We start from the raw sequence: 19,623 nt of genomic DNA, 5'->3' as shown, positions 1-19,623 counted from the left end.
AAGTTTAATATATGGCTGTATGTGAGTTATAGTGTTTATCAATTTTGTGGTCGATAAGAAGAGGCTTAAGGTGTATGTAAATCGATTCTGAGATATATATATATATATATATACATACATTTGAAATATTGCCTAATTTAATTGGTAATTTATATACAGTCGATGCTATCATGCTCTTCTGGCTAATAGGATAGTTACTTGTTTATGAAGGGGGAGGGGGGCGGGAGACGCAGCAACATCAGCACAAACTCCACTGCCCGCATAATATCCCTTCCACCCCAATGGTGACTGAATAGTTGATGGAGATTAAATATATTAAATACGGCCCAGGTCTCGGCTAGGTGTCGCCTTGATATATAGGTGGCGGTTTGCTAACAGCCTCGTCGCAATTAATACTCTATTAGGGACTGGGCCTGTTTAATCTGCTCCTCGCGAACGGCCAAGATTTAATAAAGTCTTGAGGAGGGAGAGTTGTGTGTTATCACACCGCCTGTTTTGTCTTATATTAAATTTGACTCTGGAGGGGGATTTGGAAGATGGCACCTCTAGAATTAGCATATCTCTGTTTCTTTTCTTGGGGTGAGCTCCTAAGGGTGTAGAAAGTCAATGCTGATGGTTTCTGGGTGGAAAGTGTTTTCAATTAAATAACAATGCCGATTGGATATAATGTAATTTAATTCATAGTGGTTAACCGAGTACGATATGTCGTCTATAATACGACAAGATAAGTGCGAAACTGCACGTAATATGTAATTAAATCCTCACATAAAAAATGTTTTATTCTTCATTAAAGTGGTGGTTCTATGATTCTATTTTTATAATTTTTTTTTTTCACAAGCAAAATGAAGTTCCAGCATATTAATATTTAACTAATTAGTTTTGTTAAAGAAAATTTTATAATTAGGAGACTAATGTGTTGTTATGATCATTAACCTACAAATAAAATTGATTGATGGATAGAGTTGGGCTGAGCATAATAACCTGTAAATGAAAGTTTAAAACTTGAATATATCAGATTAATGTCTCCTCGGTAATGGCCTAAGGGCCGAAACGTAGGAGAAAATAAAGGAAATTGTGTTTTAAATTATTTAACTCATAATGGTAGTAGGTGATCATAGTAATAAATATTGAAAATAAAAATAAAATATCAACAACAAAAAAAAGAATGTTTTCCCAATTGGTAACAAGTTATAAAACATTAGCATTTTAATTCACTTTTTTTTTTATTTGGCACCCGGGACCGCTTTACAAACTCCGTTCCTTTCTACCTTCTTCATACTTTCTCATCCTCCGTTCCTTTCTCACTGATAGATTATTCCAAGTAAACCATAATGGTTCCTATTCATACATCTATTTTCAATCCGCTGGTGTTCCTCAAGGTAGTATCCTCAGTCACATCCTCTACATCTCGCTATCTTGGACAACATCTCGACAAACGACTAACCTGAAATCCACACACAAGACTGAAATGACAGGAAACTGCACGTAGTTTCCGACTATTACAGCACTTGCTTGATAAACGGTCTAAACTTTCAATTCATTACAAAAGACTGATCTACACGACAACAATAAGGTCCATCTGGGCATACGGAGTTGAGCTTTTGGGCTCCACTAAACCTTCGAGTTCCTCTTGTATCCAATCTTTACAATTCAAAATCCTTCCTAAAATTCTCAATGCTCAATACTTTGTTACAAATAAAACCATCCATAAAAACTTAAATGTTCCTAATGTAACCGATCTAGCCCGAATTCGATATCATTCCTTCCATTATAAACTCCCTAACCACTCAAACTTACTAGTTTCTAACCTTGCTTCCTCTTCCATTTCTGGCAATCCCCCAAAGCGCCTGAAAAGAAGATGGGCTTTGACCTTATATTGTAAAAATGTTTTTAGAGTGCTACCAATGGGTAGTTTCTCTTCATGCTGTATCATACCGTTATGATCTTACTTCAAATTTACTTGTTGTATTTTATATACAATTGTAATTGTCAATAAATAAAATAAAAATTAATTAAATTGTTTAAATGTTCCTCCTTATAACTACAGTATTTTTTGTTTCCTTCAAATCAAAACAACTTTGGAAACTAATTTATTTCAACCTTCGTGACACGCCAGATATCATTTTTTATGAAATCTTAACAAATTTCATATTTGGTAATACTTCAAGTGATAACCACGGTTGCCTAAAATTGTTATCAATAAATGAATAATAAATAAATAGTTTAAAATATTTTATTTACTGCGGTTATGAAATGTTATGTGAAATGTTGCCCCAATTTCACATTTTTTCTAAAAGATGTTGGGATCAGGAATGCCCATACTCTCTTCAGTTTAATTTAAGTTTCACAAAGTTTATTATGTGTCTTGCTATAGCCAGCATGCCTTATGGAAAACTTTTCATCAAACTCTTGTTGGGCAAGATTGAATTACTTGCTAAAATATTTATATAATTCTTATTTTTAATGTGGAATGTATTTGTAAAAATAATATGGTAATATGTGTATTTTAAAATATGGAATTTTTTATTATGTTGTATAAAGTATGCTTTTAAAAAAATCTTTATATAATTTTATATTTATAATATATAATGATGTGTTATGTTATTCTTCTATGTATGGAAATGTTAGAGTTCATAAAAATATTACAACTTTAGCCTTTGCCCTACTAAATCTGTAACTGATTGAATCCGATATTGGACAGTGTCACATATTCCCAACCGGCGAATTCCCAGGCAGCCACTGGTGCAGATATTTCCCACCGACCATCAATACCCTGGCAGATAACCGCAATCGGATCCGCGTTATGAAAAATGTAGGGGAAAAAAGAGAATTTATCACCCCCTGTTAATCGCCCCCCCCCCCAATATCTGCTTATCGTGGCTATTGGACATGTGGTACAGGTGAAGCTTGGTCGCAGGTGTGTGATGTATGTTCAAGTCATATCAGAATATTGTAAATATGGAATTTAAAAAAATATATATATTTATTTTAGTATATGGGTGAATTTAATCGAAAATGATAATGAAAGTGTTACTTAAAAAAAACAACCTGTGAATACTTCTACAAAAGAAATATTTTACTGTTGAGTGAAATAGTTGTTCCATGGTTTTTTCCAGTTATTTTTTTATAGTTGAAAAATGTTATCTGCGTTGTCAATTTTTTTTTAAACTTTCATCTTATTCTATATCACTGGCAACGGACCACAGGAATTATATTAATATAATAATAATTCTTAACTCAGAAAAATAACTTTACTTTTTTGTGAAAGTTGTGACAATTGTTAAGATATAATAATAATCTTTGTTATTAATAGTGATGATATTTTATCTATATTGATCATTATTGACAAAATAAGTTAATAGAATCAATGTGAAGTGAAATAAGTTAATTGAAACAATGTGAAGTGAAAAGAATATAGATTAATTAAGACAATAGATAAATAAATATAAGTGAATAAAATATAGTTAAGAATATAAAATATCAGTATAGAGGTAAAATGTGATGTAAAGTATGAAAAGGCTTTTAAAAAAAAAAAAGTAATAAGTTTTGAAATTTGCAAAATAATGAAAGTAGTGATAGAATGGTAAGAAAGGGGTGTAAAAAAGATAAGTGATGATAATAAAAATGGCCAGCCAAAGTGACGAACAGTAAAAAAAAAAAAAGCATGAAAATATTAAGCTTTAATTAAGTTTAATATATGGCTGTATGTGAGTTATAGTGTTTATCAATTTTGTGGTCGATAAGAAGAGGCTTAAGGTGTATGTAAATCGATTCTGAGATAAGCCTAGTTAGGAACAGTGGCTAAAATAGTGGTATGTTCAGAATTAAAAGAGTGATTGAGTGTTAGGGAATATTCTGAGAGTTTGGATATATAATGATATAATAATTTTTAATTTAACATAAAAAAATATGAGAATCGTAAGTCATTGCTTAAAATATTAAATGTAAAACAGGAGTAATTAGATTGACTACCTGCTGTAATGAACAATAGGGTCTGGAAAACCAAATAATCCACATTTATCCTTCTGCACTTCACTCTTGCTATATATTATTCCAAAACTTGTACGAATTAGTTGTAGTAGACTCTTATGGAATACATCAATGATCGTAGAGAATAATACTATATTGGAATAATTAGTTAAGAAAATCCTGTGTACAAAAAACTTTTTTTTTCACTGTAGGGCATGACTGAAAACAATTAAATCTCGAAACGTAGCCAAAATATAGTTGTTTATTATAAACTGAACCTCAAGATTATGGCATAAGAAAAATATTTATTGAATGTAAAATTTTAATTGAAATTTACTATTGTAAATTTTTACTTCTTAACCTCCTTCACTTGAGTACCTTCACTGTAAAGCTGAATGATAAAACTTCCATTTATCTGAAACCTCCTCGACCCGAGCCCTGTTAGTATTTCAACAGGCTCTTATAACACCGTTTGAAGCACTTTTTATTTTGAAACGTTCCTCCTTCTCCCTTTATCGATACCTATTCCAGTTTATATCACGCCTACCTTGTTGTTTAGGGAAATCTTTTTCCTCTTCTCTGCATATGAATGGCTCTTTCTGTTCCTGAAAGGTCGTCAATATTTCATTGGCTCGGTCTAAACGGAATTTTGATAGGAACTCAGGACACAGCTATCGTTTATACTCCTACGAAAGGAATCGATCGATGGGTTCGAGTTTCACTTATGTCATTGATGTTATACATGTTTAGGATTTTTTTGTTTTAAAATCATCACTCACTAATGTACCTGGAATTCTGTCAAAGTCAACTCCTCTCTCAGGTCACGTAATATATCCCTACGTTTAAATTTACGTTGCACTATGTGGAGTTAGTGGAGTGGCGAATATTGGATTAGAGCGAGTATACTGCACTTGCTTAATCCTTCTTTAATACTGTTCATCTAATGGAAACTTCGTTTTCTCTTAAGATCTAGAACCCTCAGAAATTTTTCTTTAACTGTAATTGTTTTATTATTGGCGAGACGCGAGGAGCGAAGCACTGTAGATGACAGATAGGATTCCATAGCCCCTACTTGAGTAAGTGCAACTCAGCGCTCGTGCAGTCTACTTCCAAACACAACAGTGGCTCAGCAATACTCGTCATTGCATTTCTTGAGATGATCCTCTGCATCATATAGAAACAATTCTAAGTATTTATTTACTAGTCCAGTCAGATTAGAAATTAAAGAAAAAAGTAAAACCCAAACAAGCAAGAGATAAAAAAATATTCGTGATTTAATTGGGTTCTATGTTGATAAATAGAATCATAAAATCCCAAAACCATTGTAATTGAGTTTTGAAATTAGAATTTACCTTATGTTTCAATTTTTTTCTTTCAATGAAAAATTCAACTATTTTTTACCTTTTAAATCTTTATTAAAATGGACGTTTCATGATATACTATCTCATCTTCAATCCTTCCAACATCCTGATTTCATATTTTCTTATTCATTACTTATCTTTTTATTTTTTTTTCTCATGTGATATCCACGTAGCTTCAATCTAAAGTTTGATTTTTATAATGTTATCTTTTTTTTTTTTATTATCTTTAATATACACTTCTCATAGAAAGGTTGAGCCTGGACTGATAATTTTTACTGCTTATTTAAGTTATTATTATTCGAGAGAATATACTTTTTTGTTTTTTTTAAAATTAGTTTTATTAGGTTGGTATACTCATTTCTTTAGTTTAAAGTACTATTTACCTCAGTTTAATTCCTATAACTTTTATTTTCTTTCTCAACTTTAGTCCTTAACAAAACAACCATATTGCTTGAAGATATTATTATTATTTATTTAATGTAATTTACAACTGTACAGATAATAAATACAATAAGTAAATATGTTGTATGTTTCATATACACTTGAAAATCTTGGGAAGGAACCGATAAATCATATATGTTTTATATTCAAACATTAATTTAAATTAGAAGGCCATCTTCTTTTTAGACGCCTCGGAGGATTATCAGGGATTTTTAAGGATGAAAGATTAAGAATTAATGGGTTAGGATGGTTAAGGAGTTTGGAATGAAAAGACGCATCCTTGAAGATATAATCCCCAATCCTGCTTTGGATCATTTTTATGCTTATTGAATTTTCTCTCTTGAAAATGTTTGGTAATAAGTGAACTATTTCAGTGATTAATATCAATATATTATTAATGATAATTGGAATTAAGTGAGTGGCGCGGTGCAAGATTCTTCGATACTTGTACATGTAACTTGCAAATATATGAGGCGTACCGACTGATGTTGTCTCATATATTTCCATTTTTTATTCATCTGTTTATCCCCTTTTCTACTCTTATTTTTATTCTTTCTTTCATACTCACGTTATTAAATTATGTTCACCATATCAAATGACTGTCATTTGTATTACTTACTCTTCTTGGCTTCCATATATTTATATTTTACTTATAATTATCTGTTATCTTATTATTTCTTGTTATTCCGTATTTAATTTTATTCGTTATAGTTGCTATCTTGCTTTTTTTTTATTCTTAGCTCTGATAAAGCCTTCACCAATTAGATACATTTTGCTTATTCACTAACCGTACTCCCAACCATCTCCTTATTAATAATATAAATTAATTTAGTCTTCCATCACGAAAATAAACTGTGAAGTACGTTCATTTGATATACACATGGACATAAAAAAAAAAAAAAAATACAATTTATAGATAGAATAAATAACAATAAAATGTCAATAATCGCTTGAAATAAAAATGATTTTCCATTACAAAAACATCTTAGGCAAAACATTTTTGGAAAACCACTAATGAAAAATAAAAAATAGGACTTATATTCAATTTGAATACATTCAATTTGAATTGGACTAAACAAAAAATAATTTTCAATGTAAAATGGCATATGTTCACAAATTAATAATAATAAGGTAAAGAAAAAATAAGAACAATAACTAAGAAATTTGGATTAATCTCAAAAAACATTTCAGAATCATAAATCCATCAGGACCTCAATGTCTCCTATGTTGCCAGAACCAGATATCAATCCTTCCATAATAAACTTCCCAACCACCCAAACCAACTCATTTCTAACCTGGCTTCTCCTTCACTACCTAATAATCCTCCTAGGCGTCTGAAAAGAAGATGGCCTCGAGATTTCTCCTTTAGAAATGTTTTTGGAGTTCTATCAATGGGTAGATTCTCCATATGTTTTTATCATGTCATAATATCACTTACAGCAAATTTACTTGATGTGTATATATGTATACAGTTGTAAATATCAATAAATAAATTATTAAAAAAAAAAAAGAATCATAAATTGTTCTAAATTAGTGAAGTGAATTTTTTTTATGTAAATATTGTTGACTGTAACTGAATCTTAGTTGTAAATATTTTTATTTTTGAACTTGATTATGGGCAGAAGAGCCCGAAACGTTTTTCGGGTGATATAAAAAATAAAGAAGTTTATTAAGGGTTCAAAATAAAGTCCTAAAAAGAAATATAATAAAGTTTTATGAAGTACGTTAAAATTCCTGAGTTTGGCCGACATCAAATCTTCGTGGATAAAATCCGTATAAAGGTCGACGTTGAATGTTAGGTGGAGCTATAATTTTATAGGACAATATGCCAGATTAAAAACTCGACCTCTATTCGGCTAATAGGGTAATTGTTCACTCAAAACTGTTACCACACTAATCTTTTACACCCCCCGTGTACACAATTCTTACTGCATAACAGACCCGCGGTATCGTTTAAGAAAGTGCCCTTAAGGAACGGATCCTCCGAGCAGTTGAAGTGCGCACTCCCAATTCCAGGGAGCATTAGAGGTACCTCGAGACCATTGTCTTGGAACTGGAGTCGCTAAGCCCACGAGGACAAGGGGCCCCGCTATTTACTTGCTGAGTGTGCTGTCGCTAAGTGGGCGTCCAACGGACCCGCGATAAATAAGAAGGGTTCCAAAGTGACGGCATTATTCAAGGATCCTCATATAGACCTCTTTTCCTCTTATCGCGGCCTTTTTTACCCACTTTTTTCTCCCGAGATGCTCGAGTTGTGGCTTTTAAAAATAATATCGCCACGAGAATCGATAGATTGTGTTCTATATTCCTTTTTTTTTTTTTATAATTTACAATCTGTATGTATTCACAGTTGTAAATTTTATATACAATGAGTGAATGTGATGTAATAAGTCAAGAATCTCTCAATGACTTGAGAGGCATGAAAGTATGCTATACCCTACGATACCTCACCTTGGCGAGTTATATCATATATACAACTATATAGTACATGAGACCTATTAATAAAATACATCCAGCCCATTAAAATACATACTAAAATATTTTGACTAAATAGTTCCTAGCACAGTTAACATGGAAATATATTTCTGCCGGTTATAAAACTCTCACTAATTGGCTAATTAATTTTATAAAATAGCGAATTTATATCGGAATAAAGTAAGGTATATTTTATTGTTTTTCTACTGTAACTCCTAAACAGCGCATTCTTGCGGGACAGTTATAAATAGCAATTATTAATAGCATTTATTGTGCGTCGAATGATTATCATAACTAGATAATTCAAGTTATATATCGTTAACCATTAACCTATTAATAACAAGTTTTTGTATGTGGATGTATTAATTTTTCATAAAATATTCCTCTTTAGTTGACAACAGGTCGTTAATTTCTGAAATTACAAAGTTCGTAACATTGACTCTTGTATATTATTTTTTATGTTTAAGTGGGTATTGAATTGTATTTCCTTTCTTGTAATTAGTCTTTTACGTCACAAGGATATTTCCCTTAGACTGGATAGTCTAAAATCAAAAGAATGAACATTGCATTGAAGATTTCAGTTTGATCAAAAGTAATTGTTTTAAATAAAAAAATAAGTATTTACTCACTACCTCTCTGTAGTTTTATTGGTATTATCGAGATCGGATCCTATTATGCCTTATCATTATAAACTGTGTAAGATGTATAAACCCTGATTTACCAAACAAAACCGATTAGGACAAGTTAATTCTGTTGAAGAAGCATATGCAAGAAAATGCTTTAAGTTTTTCTACTCCCAAGACCGAAGGCTGATCAATACAAGACCCTCGATCCCGTACGTCATTGTCTTAACAAATAATGCTCGCATGTTGCTCGTAATGTGGCACTCCATTACCCTAACCCCCGTTCGCCTGCTGTAGAAAAAACCCTCCGTGAGGAGAGGAAGAGCGAGAGGGTGGGTGCCATTTAATCAGACACCCCTTTAGTCCCCATTTAATTCCGGCTATATGAGCTTAGCGAGGTATAAATGGGAGGATAGGACCTCCCTTCTATAGGGGCGGTCGAACCCGCGCTATTACTCAGGATAATTCCGGCGCAGCTGCAAGTCAGGTGTGTTAGTTGGGCGACAAGTGTTAGCGGAGGAAGTCCAAGTTACACACTAGATCTCGGGAGGGGCGGAGGAGGGGGTGTTAATTGGGATTTCCAGCGGATCTCTGGAGGGTACGTGACTCAATAAAACTTCTTTAGGTGGTTTAGGAATAATATTATTGCTTTGGTAGTGCTATCTACACTACTAATGGTCTCTATATATTCATTCATGTTCAGCATTCGGTTTACATAGTTATAATTCCTCCCATATTATTATAGTGTATTATATTATATTATATATTATATATTACTATGAAGGAGTGAAGCAGCTTTATAGGCGAGGAATTAGACTGCAAAATCAATGGTCCAATTTTGACTACCAATATTTCTGGTAGAAACTATTTTTTTTTTAGTAAATTTCCCCCTGTTAGATTCTAGGAACTGGAGAACCACATGGAATGCACCCTGCTCTATTGATTGGTTACCTGGCACTTCATTGGTTTTGGCAATTCAATTTATTTAGTATGGTCCGCGTCACCTTGTATAGCCGTTGGTCAAGGAACAGTACCAACCATTGAATCGCTCTCTATTTATCACACTAATGAAGTAGCTGTCAGGCAATACTTCATGGGTACAGGATGGTTATGCGGCTACTAATATTTTAATATTTACATTTCATTCACATAAATATTTGCATTTGGATAATTATTTTATTACTGATTGAAAAATGATGAATAACTTTTATTTGTACATTTAGGAGATTCATCTTTCATTATCAGATGTCTTTGGATTTGGATGAGAACCATCTTTTATCGATGGCTGCTACAACTCGAAGTCTTCCATGGCTTTTTCCCTCTTTGTATTTTAAAACATAATTGCGGGACATTTTCTCTCATTCCCCGATATTCTGTTATATTAGTTTCACGATATATTAGTTCTGACAGTATTTGGAGGTGGTCTCTCCGGTAGCTTTGTCCACAATTAATTATACTTTATACCATTATTTTGCCCAGTAATTTATATATAATGGTTAGATATTGTCCTTTTATTATTATTTATTACAAATATTTGTCCTTTATCATTTTTTTAAGCTTTGTCTAATTTTGAAATGAATTAGGATAAATCGGTTACTTCCATACTGTTACTCTTGGCACGGAGAAGAAAGGGATTTTATGTGTTTTGAAGAATATTTAAAAAAAAAAGATGAGTGGAGAATTAATAACCTCGGAACTTATCGGAGCTGCCAATGGGTCGGATGATATAGTCTCCAGTTTTAGGCTTCGGTCCAAATCGCTGTTAGACCTTCCTGCCAACTACTTAACTCTTGCTTTTTTTTTAATCGTGAATATTCAATGTCAATATAGATAAAGTAATAATTCCATAACGTTTATGTGTTGTTGATTAATTACGATTAAATATTTTGCTATAGCAATCTACGTCGTGTTTATAGTCCTAAGATTGTTAATAACGAAGCGATCCATAGGAATAATCCATATTCAGCGTTTGGCAGAGTCCTGTATCATATATGTAAATGAGGAAGATAAAGAAGACGCCTGAATAAAACGCCTCCTAAATCATGGAAAAGAAGAAAAAGTGACGCTCCTGGTGGCGTACATCTCTCCAAACCAAATCGGTCTCCGTTTTTCTTAGTCCATTTTCTTCCGCCATATTTCTCCAGTTGATTATTTCCGATGTCGCACCTATCGCACACTGGTGTTCAACCGATCCATTGGACCGTATTGACAAATATTTACAATATTATGGCACTTGGAAATTAAATAAATAGGGGAAGGATTTTTTTTTCCCCAAAATATTTCTAAAGCAGATTACAACAGCAAATACAGTATTATTATTAGTTCGGATGGTTTTAAATGATTATCTAACAATTTTACTTTTATTTGTTTTTAGGGATGAAGCTGGTTTTAAAAAATATGATAATTAAAACATGAAGTGAAATTAGATACTATCATTAATATAATAGTTACAATCCACTACCTCTATCTGTATGTAGATCTAATGCCCTTTCTACCTTATGAAATAATTTAAATAATTATAAATGATAGTAATTATTTCATCCTATACTAATGAAACTGTGTAATTGTTGTTTAGTATTAAACAACTTTATAAACATTTTAGAGAGAAAAAAAAACTTAAGTTCGTGAGAGTAAAACCAGAACAAAAATAATGCTAGTCACCATAAATCATATCACTGTAGGTATCCAATTTTTTTTTTTACCTGCTGATCTCAATAACAGTTCGAAATTAAACTAGTTTCGCTAAGTCGGATAAACCGATTGATTACTTATGAAATGTATCTCGAAAATTGTCTGCGATTCTTCTGAGTATTTCTAGAAAGTATCCATTTTCACATGTTTACTTTGCTTTGGTTGCTTTAAATGGGTTGCTATCTTGTAGAAAATTCATTGTAGATTCTGAAAATGATGACAAAAGTTGGATTAATCTTTAGTTACACTAGAAAAATTTGGATTTAAATGGGAAAAACGTGATTATATCGGAAAAAACTTGTTAGAAATCATATTTGGATGATGGATCGAGTCTAGACTGGTAGATTCGGTAGCATTCAACTATATTTTTGGTGAGCTGTACCCAATATAATTACTGGGATTTTCTCTTAGAACATCTTATGTAATGTTCTAAGTTTTAGCTATTAATTAAACATCTTAAATGGAAACAGATTATTAATTTGATTTATTATCCAGAAAGATCTTATTGTTATCTATACTTATAAGACCGAACTAAGTAATGCATTTATCGTTTTCTTTTTTTTTTCATTTAACAAGAGCTGTTTAGCAATCGTAAGTTATGTGGTCTCTGATTCGTGCGTGGGATCTCAATGTCTCGTGATAATAGCAGTGCCCTCTGCATAAGTGCCTGTCAGTGTCAGTGGTAACGGGCGTATCGTGCGTATATGTTATGTACTGTAGTGGTGCAAGAATTAATCCTTGCGGCACTCCGGGCAAGATTAGTTTAATAGACGAATTTTCGTTTATAGAATTGAGACGTCTGCAGCAATTAAGTGGTAGATCTATTTTTGGTCTGTTTTTATTTACATTGGATGCCCAATTGAAAAAAAAATTTTTAATAATAGTCGCTCTTTTCTAGATGAAAAAGTGAGTCGGTCTTTAGTTCTAACATTTTCTGATGGTAACACCTCCACTTGACTTAGTGGCGCTGGAAGGATGCTGTGTCTTTCCCAGCAATACGGCGGAACAACCGACATGTCCTATTAAAACTTCTATATTCACCCATCAGCAACAAAGACCATGGACGGCCGTACGCGTTTGCCGCAAACTTAGGTATCTTGAAATAAATTTCGACTTTCCCACCTTAGAATGGGTTGGTAACCTTTAGGGTTACCGGTCTTTTCTGTCCCTAGTTGGAGAACATAAGGGCTTTAAACCCAAATAAAACATAACGTTAACAACAGAAACTGTTCTTCGATATGATGGATACAGGATGACAGCATTTTCTTTTACAATATTGTATTTTATAATCTAAAATTGTATATATTTTTTATTAAAAAACGAAGATTTTTAGTTATATCTATATTTATTTGTTCCTAACGTTTTGTCTGTTACTTTGTGTGTTCTATGCAATAAATAGCTTCAATATTTTAAGCTTCCTCGCCCACCCTGAAAAAGGAAGAGCGGATTAAAGATGATCCAGTGTGATTTTTTTAGGTTAATGTATTTGTTTTAAAAATTAAAAATAGTATAATCTTAAAAATTTTTTTTTTAATTTATCAACATTATGTTAAGTGAAACTACTTCCTAATAGTTATTTGCCATTGTTTCTGGCGCTTTGATACTAATCCGCCAAACTGACCTGTATAGCATTGTATGCATACTACGTTTTCAGGCGTTCTTATTGCGAAATTCGATACACTCAAGTATCAACTATCACAAATTATAATGTTCCTTTTATGTAAAGAGAAACTGAATGAGGGATCTCTTTAATTAGTTCTTCCACCGCACCATTGAACTACCTCAGGCCTTATCTCCCTGCCGTTCTCAATTGATAAAACTGCTTTGTTTCTTGCATTCAAGTGCTCTGTCTTTTCCTCTTACTTATTTTCTTTTACAGTATTGTATTTTATTATAGAATAGTGTATATGATATTTTCATTAAAAATCAAAGATTTTTAGTTTTGTCCTTATTTATTTAGATTTTATCTGTTACTTTAAGCGTGTTATGCAATAAGGGCTTTGATCTTTTAAGCTTCCTCGTACATTCTGAGAAGGGGAGAGCGGATTACAGAAGTCCAGTGTGATTGCCCTTTACAGATAATTCTAACAAAAAAAATTCAATCATTAAAATATGTTGCAAATATTTGTGAATATTGAACAAAACAAATCAATTTGTGCAAATACGTAAATCCATAAATGTTTCTCAGATTAGTTAGTACACCTCGGCTTTTTTTAGATCTATATAGCTGCATGGCTTCTGTTTAGTATTTAAAGATAATGAATTCTAATTATTATTATCTAATGATTGATTCGCCGTATGAAAATAAATAATCATTACCTTTATGTGGATTAAAATTAATTTATGAACGTTTGATTCCAGGTGTGAAGGCACGGAGTTCCTATTAATAGTCAAATAAAACTGTATTAAGTTGTATTTGTTTATTTAGTATTTAATCCCCCCATTATATACCCTAATTCTGGCAAGAAGGAGGACTGATAAAAAAAAGCATCCTAGCTATTCTAATGAAAGGATCGGTATTTTCTAATTCGATTTGCCCTAATTTGTTTTTTTTTATTTGATTGTTTTTCAAATCAGAAGTTTTAATGTTGAACTTAATTACTATAGAACTTTAATATTGAACGTGTTTCTTTTTATACTCTCTTCTTCATTATATCTTATTAGTGTACAATACACTGGCTTCAATCATTTAAATGTAGACATTTTGTTACGTTGTGATACATTTTTAAAAGAAAAATTATGATGCGGTGTGCGTATCACACAACTTTCACTTACTTTGTGTTTTGTACTTTGTTACTTTCACTCAAATCGCCCTACTTGCATCTCCAATTTGTGTGTAAATTTATAGGCCAGTTGTTTACATCGTGCTATACTGCAGGTGTCCCGAGTGTATTTTACTATTATAATTAAAATGTTAATCCCTGGAGGGGCAATAATGGTTAGTGACTTTATATAAATCCAAAAATTAACCGAAAAATTCGGATTACTTAAATCCGACACTAGTGTTGTATTTAGCGCTATTTTAGTGAACTTCGATAAAAAAAAATCTTAAGACATCTAAAAGAAGGCGGATATTATGAACAAAAAATTGTCAATTTTCTTTTGTTATGTAAATTCGTATTTTCTGGTTTCTTGAGGTATGAATAACGAATATAAATATTGTTTATGCCAAGAATGTCTCAACTTTTCTCGTTCGAATCCGATATCATTATTTTCTCCTTTAGTTATTCATTAAATTCTTTAATATTTTGTATTTATCTTTTGTTTATTATTTCTAACAGTGAAAAGTGTTTATTATTTTTTCAAATGAACAAAATCAAAAGTACTTTAGAGGGATATTTTTTAAACATTAGTCATTCAAAGTCTTTGGAGTCCTTTTCGAGGAAATCGAAAAAAATCATTTTATTAAGTGGTACTTGCGGTCAGTCAATTTTATATAATAAGTTACTGCCACATCCCAGACCATATGCCTCCCTTAAATATGTAATTTCAGTTGCGTATGACTTTTCGTTTTTGAGATAGGTTGATACACCATCTTGTAAGACGGTTGAGTCCAGGCATTCCACGGAAAATGTTAAAATATTTGGAAGAATATTGTCGACGTCTTAGCAAAATTGACACTTTTTGAGAAGTAAATGGCCTCCTTTACTAAGACTTTTTTAAGTGCTCATTCTTAAAGCGATGTACACTGTTACGCCGACCGATATCAAGGCAAATGCTGAACATTGGCTTTAAGTGCCCCAGAAACAAACTCTTAACAGAGCAAGAAGGCCACGTAGTGATTGCTATCGGCAAACTCCACCTAAGTTTTCCACTCGACTCCCTCCTTAGCAGACTCCTGACTAGAAGATAAGATCCCCGAAGCATACGGACTTTATCTAATCCCCGGTAGTTGCTGCATATTCAAAGAGGCGCCAGTCCTACGTGCGGACCGAACCAACTCACGTTCACCATAACGAACAAGTTGGTGCCGAGCACAATGGTCGATACGCCCTATTTCAGATAAGATCGCCGCTTCCCCGAGAGCTTTTTTGTCTCCTTTCTTCCGGAACTTATGGTGTATATTCCTCTGGATCTACTACCTGAGACTACTAATGTCTAGTACCCGGCATAGCGGCACGTAGGAGCCTTGTATTGTATTCTATTCTTGTCATCTAGCAGTTTCCTATCCAAGATACAATAAACGATGACTTATGAATACGATTTGACAAGTAAACAGTCTTGGATTATTGTGTTTAATAAGTGTGGTATATTCAGAAGGCAGGTCACTCTCTTCGTCCAAATTATAACATACTTTCACTTATTCTTGTATATAAACAAAAATTATATTCATGAACCTATTTTTTATTATTTCATAAAAGATATACATTGACATAGAAAATATTATGTTGTGTATTTCTCAATAATTATTTGTTGCTCAATGAACTAATTAATCCCTGTGTATAATCATACATTAAGTAGTATACATAATTATGAGAGATAGTTGACCGTGGATGACGTACGAGGAGAAGATGGTTGGGGGAGGGAGGGAGGGTGCAGTCAAAGTGAAACACAAAGAAGTTGGTGTAACCTATTTAATTGTGCTAACGTTTCAGCTAGAGTTTCTAGCCTTCTTCAGGGCTAAGAACAGAACAAGATAACAACACAGTAAGTATAGAAAATAAAAAAGAAAGTATAAACAGAATAACATAAAATGAATAATTTTAGAAAATGAAGTGATGAGAGAAGCGGGAAATAAAATGTATACATAAGTAATTGAAAAAGTGGGTAAATTAACATAATTAAGGAAATGAAATAAAAATGAAGTTATATAATGCAAAGAAGCATGAACATATTAGTTATTAATAATTTAAAAATTGAAATATGGAAAGAAATAGAAAATTAAGAGGAAGAAAATATATGTAACACTAATAATTGATAAAGAAGCAAAATATAAGTAAAGTATACCATAAGAAATGAATAGAAAAAAGAAAAAAAAAAATATATATATATATATTTGAAAACACCAATAATAATATAGTAACCAATAACCACCAACATAACTTATAACGTGGGTAAGGAAAATGGAGAAAAGTGGAGAAAAGAAGGGGTGGTAAAATAAAGAAAGGGGAAAGAAAAAAAAAAAGAATAAAACGAACCTGTAGTATAAATCATTACAACAAAGCAAATCATTACAAGTAGTATAAATCATACAACAAAGCAAATCCTCAATACAGCTGTCGCCTATTACATTTGTTCGTAGACTTATTTTTTGTTGTTTGAATTTAAGGCTAAAGAACTCAAATGATTATTATTGCCCTTATTATTAAAAATATATATTTTTTTTAGTTCAAATTTTAATTGAATCATATCGATATTTAAATTATTACTTTTATTAATATTAAGATATTAAAAAAAATTAAGTTATTCATATCAGTACTTTTATAATTAAAAAAATTAAATCTGTACCGCTACAACCCATAAAGAGTCAGGGGTGCAGAACATTATAATGAAGTACTGTTACTAGATTAACGGTTGTGCAAAGAGGTGATGCTTTTATATTATTGTTTATATAATCAGTATTGAACTTCACATTTCAACAGTTTTTATTATCAGTAGTTTATAGTATTTTTTGTTTACACAGCCCAATAACTGTGTAGTCCATCTTTCCACTCTATCAGTTTTTTACACTTATGGTCAGTTGGAGTGACTGAATCTCGGCCTGGCTTGATGAAGTTCAGGCTAATGGATTTCTAGCCACTATAATATAATAATATAATAGAAAGCTTCACTAGAACAAGATCAAAATGAAGGGTTGTTAGGAATGAGGGCAACTAGAGTCCAGCAATTTTCTACCATTTTGTGAAGCAGAACATAGCAAAATAAGTCCATATTAATTTGAAACCTTAACAATTTGTTTGTTTTTTAACAAATTTCTACAACTCTTAATTGTTGAGGAAACGTGAGTTTATGTCTTTCTCTCTCTCTCTCTCTCTCTCTCTCTCTCTCTCTCTCTTTGAGCCTTCTAGGCTTTCAAACATTTTTTATGTACACAGAGAAAATTCAGACAATTAAATGTTAAAGTTTTCCTTCCCCTCTGGCAATTTTTCTTTCAAATGAACTCTTAATTATAATTTAGATTTAAATATAAGGCTAATTCTCTTTTCTTCTCTTTATATGTTTGATTAGAACATACTATTTTTTTGGATCTGATTAATTCTCTTTGCTTACCATAGCACCCCTCTTTTTGACTAACTGCTGAGTTAATAAGAGAAATTATAGAAGGTTGTGCCCTGTCATTAGAGAGTTAAATACTGAAAGCTTGTTTTGCTTTGCTCACCCTTCTCTTACAGGATTTAAAAAAAAAAAAATACTGAAGCCAGAAAAATAAAAAATCATGATACTTTGAATGAACATTCTAGTCAATTCAATATTTTACATATTTTTAAAATTAATTTTACAAATTTGAAAAGATGTTTGATTATGTTTTATTTTACATGCTTTACTCGTCTTTATTTTTTATTTATGAAATAATTTAAATCACATTATTTCTTATTGTTGCAGGGTCGTATGCAGCAACACCAATCAACATTCAACAAGCTTAATTCAGAAAATGAAGCGCTTAAAGCTCAACTTCATTCCTTGGAAGCTGCTGTGAGTATTTTATAATCATTATTAATAAATTATAAATCAATCCTAAATATTTTAGTAATATATTTCACTAAAATTTATTTCTTCCGGTTTGACATACAATAAGCAAATATGCTGTGTAGACATTTTGATCTGACTTAACTTTAACATTTATAGAAACTATTTATTGATCATGTCAATGAATTTTTATGTTTGAAGGTCTTTTATAGACCTTTTATAGACCTTTTATAAACCTTCATAGAATTGTCTGGATTCATTTGGGAAGTAAGTTCAGACTCTTGTGTGTTTAGACTTCATTGTCATAGGGAAAGTGTCTATTTTAGGTTGAATCTAAAAGAGATGAGATATTCAGTCATTTTATTTAATTTTATATATAATTTACTGAGGAAAATTTGATTTGAAGTATAAATGATTTGAATTTGCTAGGATTGGCTTTGGAAAAAAATGTATGGTTTTGTTAAGTTTGAGTGTTTTACAACATTTATAAAGTAAGATTGGAGTCTTTGGAACTGTCAAGTACTACTTCTCATTTCAGTCTTGTATGAGCATGGGCACTTAGCAAAATGAAGACCAAGATAGGGAGAATTTAATTAGTAAGGATAAACAGAATGCTATTAAAAGATAAAATTTTTATAGGTTTTCAATAAAAACAAAATATTACATCTATTTGAAAAATTATTAAAGAAATTCTTATATTAGATTATGTTCAATAAAAACAAAATATTATTTTTTGCAATTTTTTTTAACACTTTCATGTTCACATCAATGTGTTGTCTTGTGAAAATCAAACATTAGTGCTAGTGATGTCAAATTAGTATCATGAGTCGCCACATAATTAATTTTTTATTTTTATCTCTTAAACGGAGGAGTTATGTTAAAGCCCGATTTTCCCATATTGAATTCAGTTTTTGCTAACCAGGGACATGGTTTTTATAAAAAAAAAAATACTGGTCACATAGTAAAGATAGAAGTAAATCCATGCGGACTGCATGGTGTGTTAATAATCCATTTTTGAAACAATATTTTTAACATTTCTTAATTGCTTTTTTAATTCCCATATTTATTCATGATATTAATGATTACATGTAATCATTACATTACATTAAATGTAGGGAGCCAATGAGGAAAAGTTGAGAGCTAGACTTGAACAAGTTGAAGAAGAAAATGCCCGACTGATTGCTGAGAGAAGTCAATGTGAAAAATGCTTGGATCAAGTGGCCCATCAAGTGGTTCAAGCATTATTAGCTCAAAAGGTAAAATATTATTATCATCTTATTAATTAATTAATTAATAAAAATTTATATAATTATATGTAGGCTTGTTGTACATAATCCTGCTAGATCCATTTGTTTTTTAATTAATTTATTTTGTATTAAAATTCCTATCTGATATTCCCTTTATCTATAGATTACAATAAATGCTTAGAATTCGTG

At 31.5% G+C, this 19,623-nt stretch overlaps 1 protein-coding gene across 1 annotated transcript in view; it reads left to right on the top strand.

Moving 5' to 3' along the window:
* LOC106691719 (myosin-9) overlaps positions 1-19,623 on the top strand; it is a gene marked incomplete at its 5' end in the record, with an annotated part of 34,212 nt that overhangs the window by 1,411 nt on the left and 13,178 nt on the right. Inside the window, 2 exon segments of the mRNA XM_014437573.3 lie at positions 18,104-18,193; positions 19,303-19,443. Of these exon segments, the coding sequence (XP_014293059.3) occupies positions 18,104-18,193; positions 19,303-19,443 (231 nt within the window).

Source organism: Halyomorpha halys, unplaced genomic scaffold, assembly GCF_000696795.3.
Source record: "Halyomorpha halys isolate HHAL.00 unplaced genomic scaffold, Hhal_1.1 Scaffold2824.1, whole genome shotgun sequence".
NCBI lineage: Eukaryota > Metazoa > Arthropoda > Insecta > Hemiptera > Pentatomidae > Halyomorpha > Halyomorpha halys.
The sequence above is the reverse complement of the archived record's forward strand: the minus strand, read 5'-3'. Positions and strand labels throughout refer to the sequence as shown.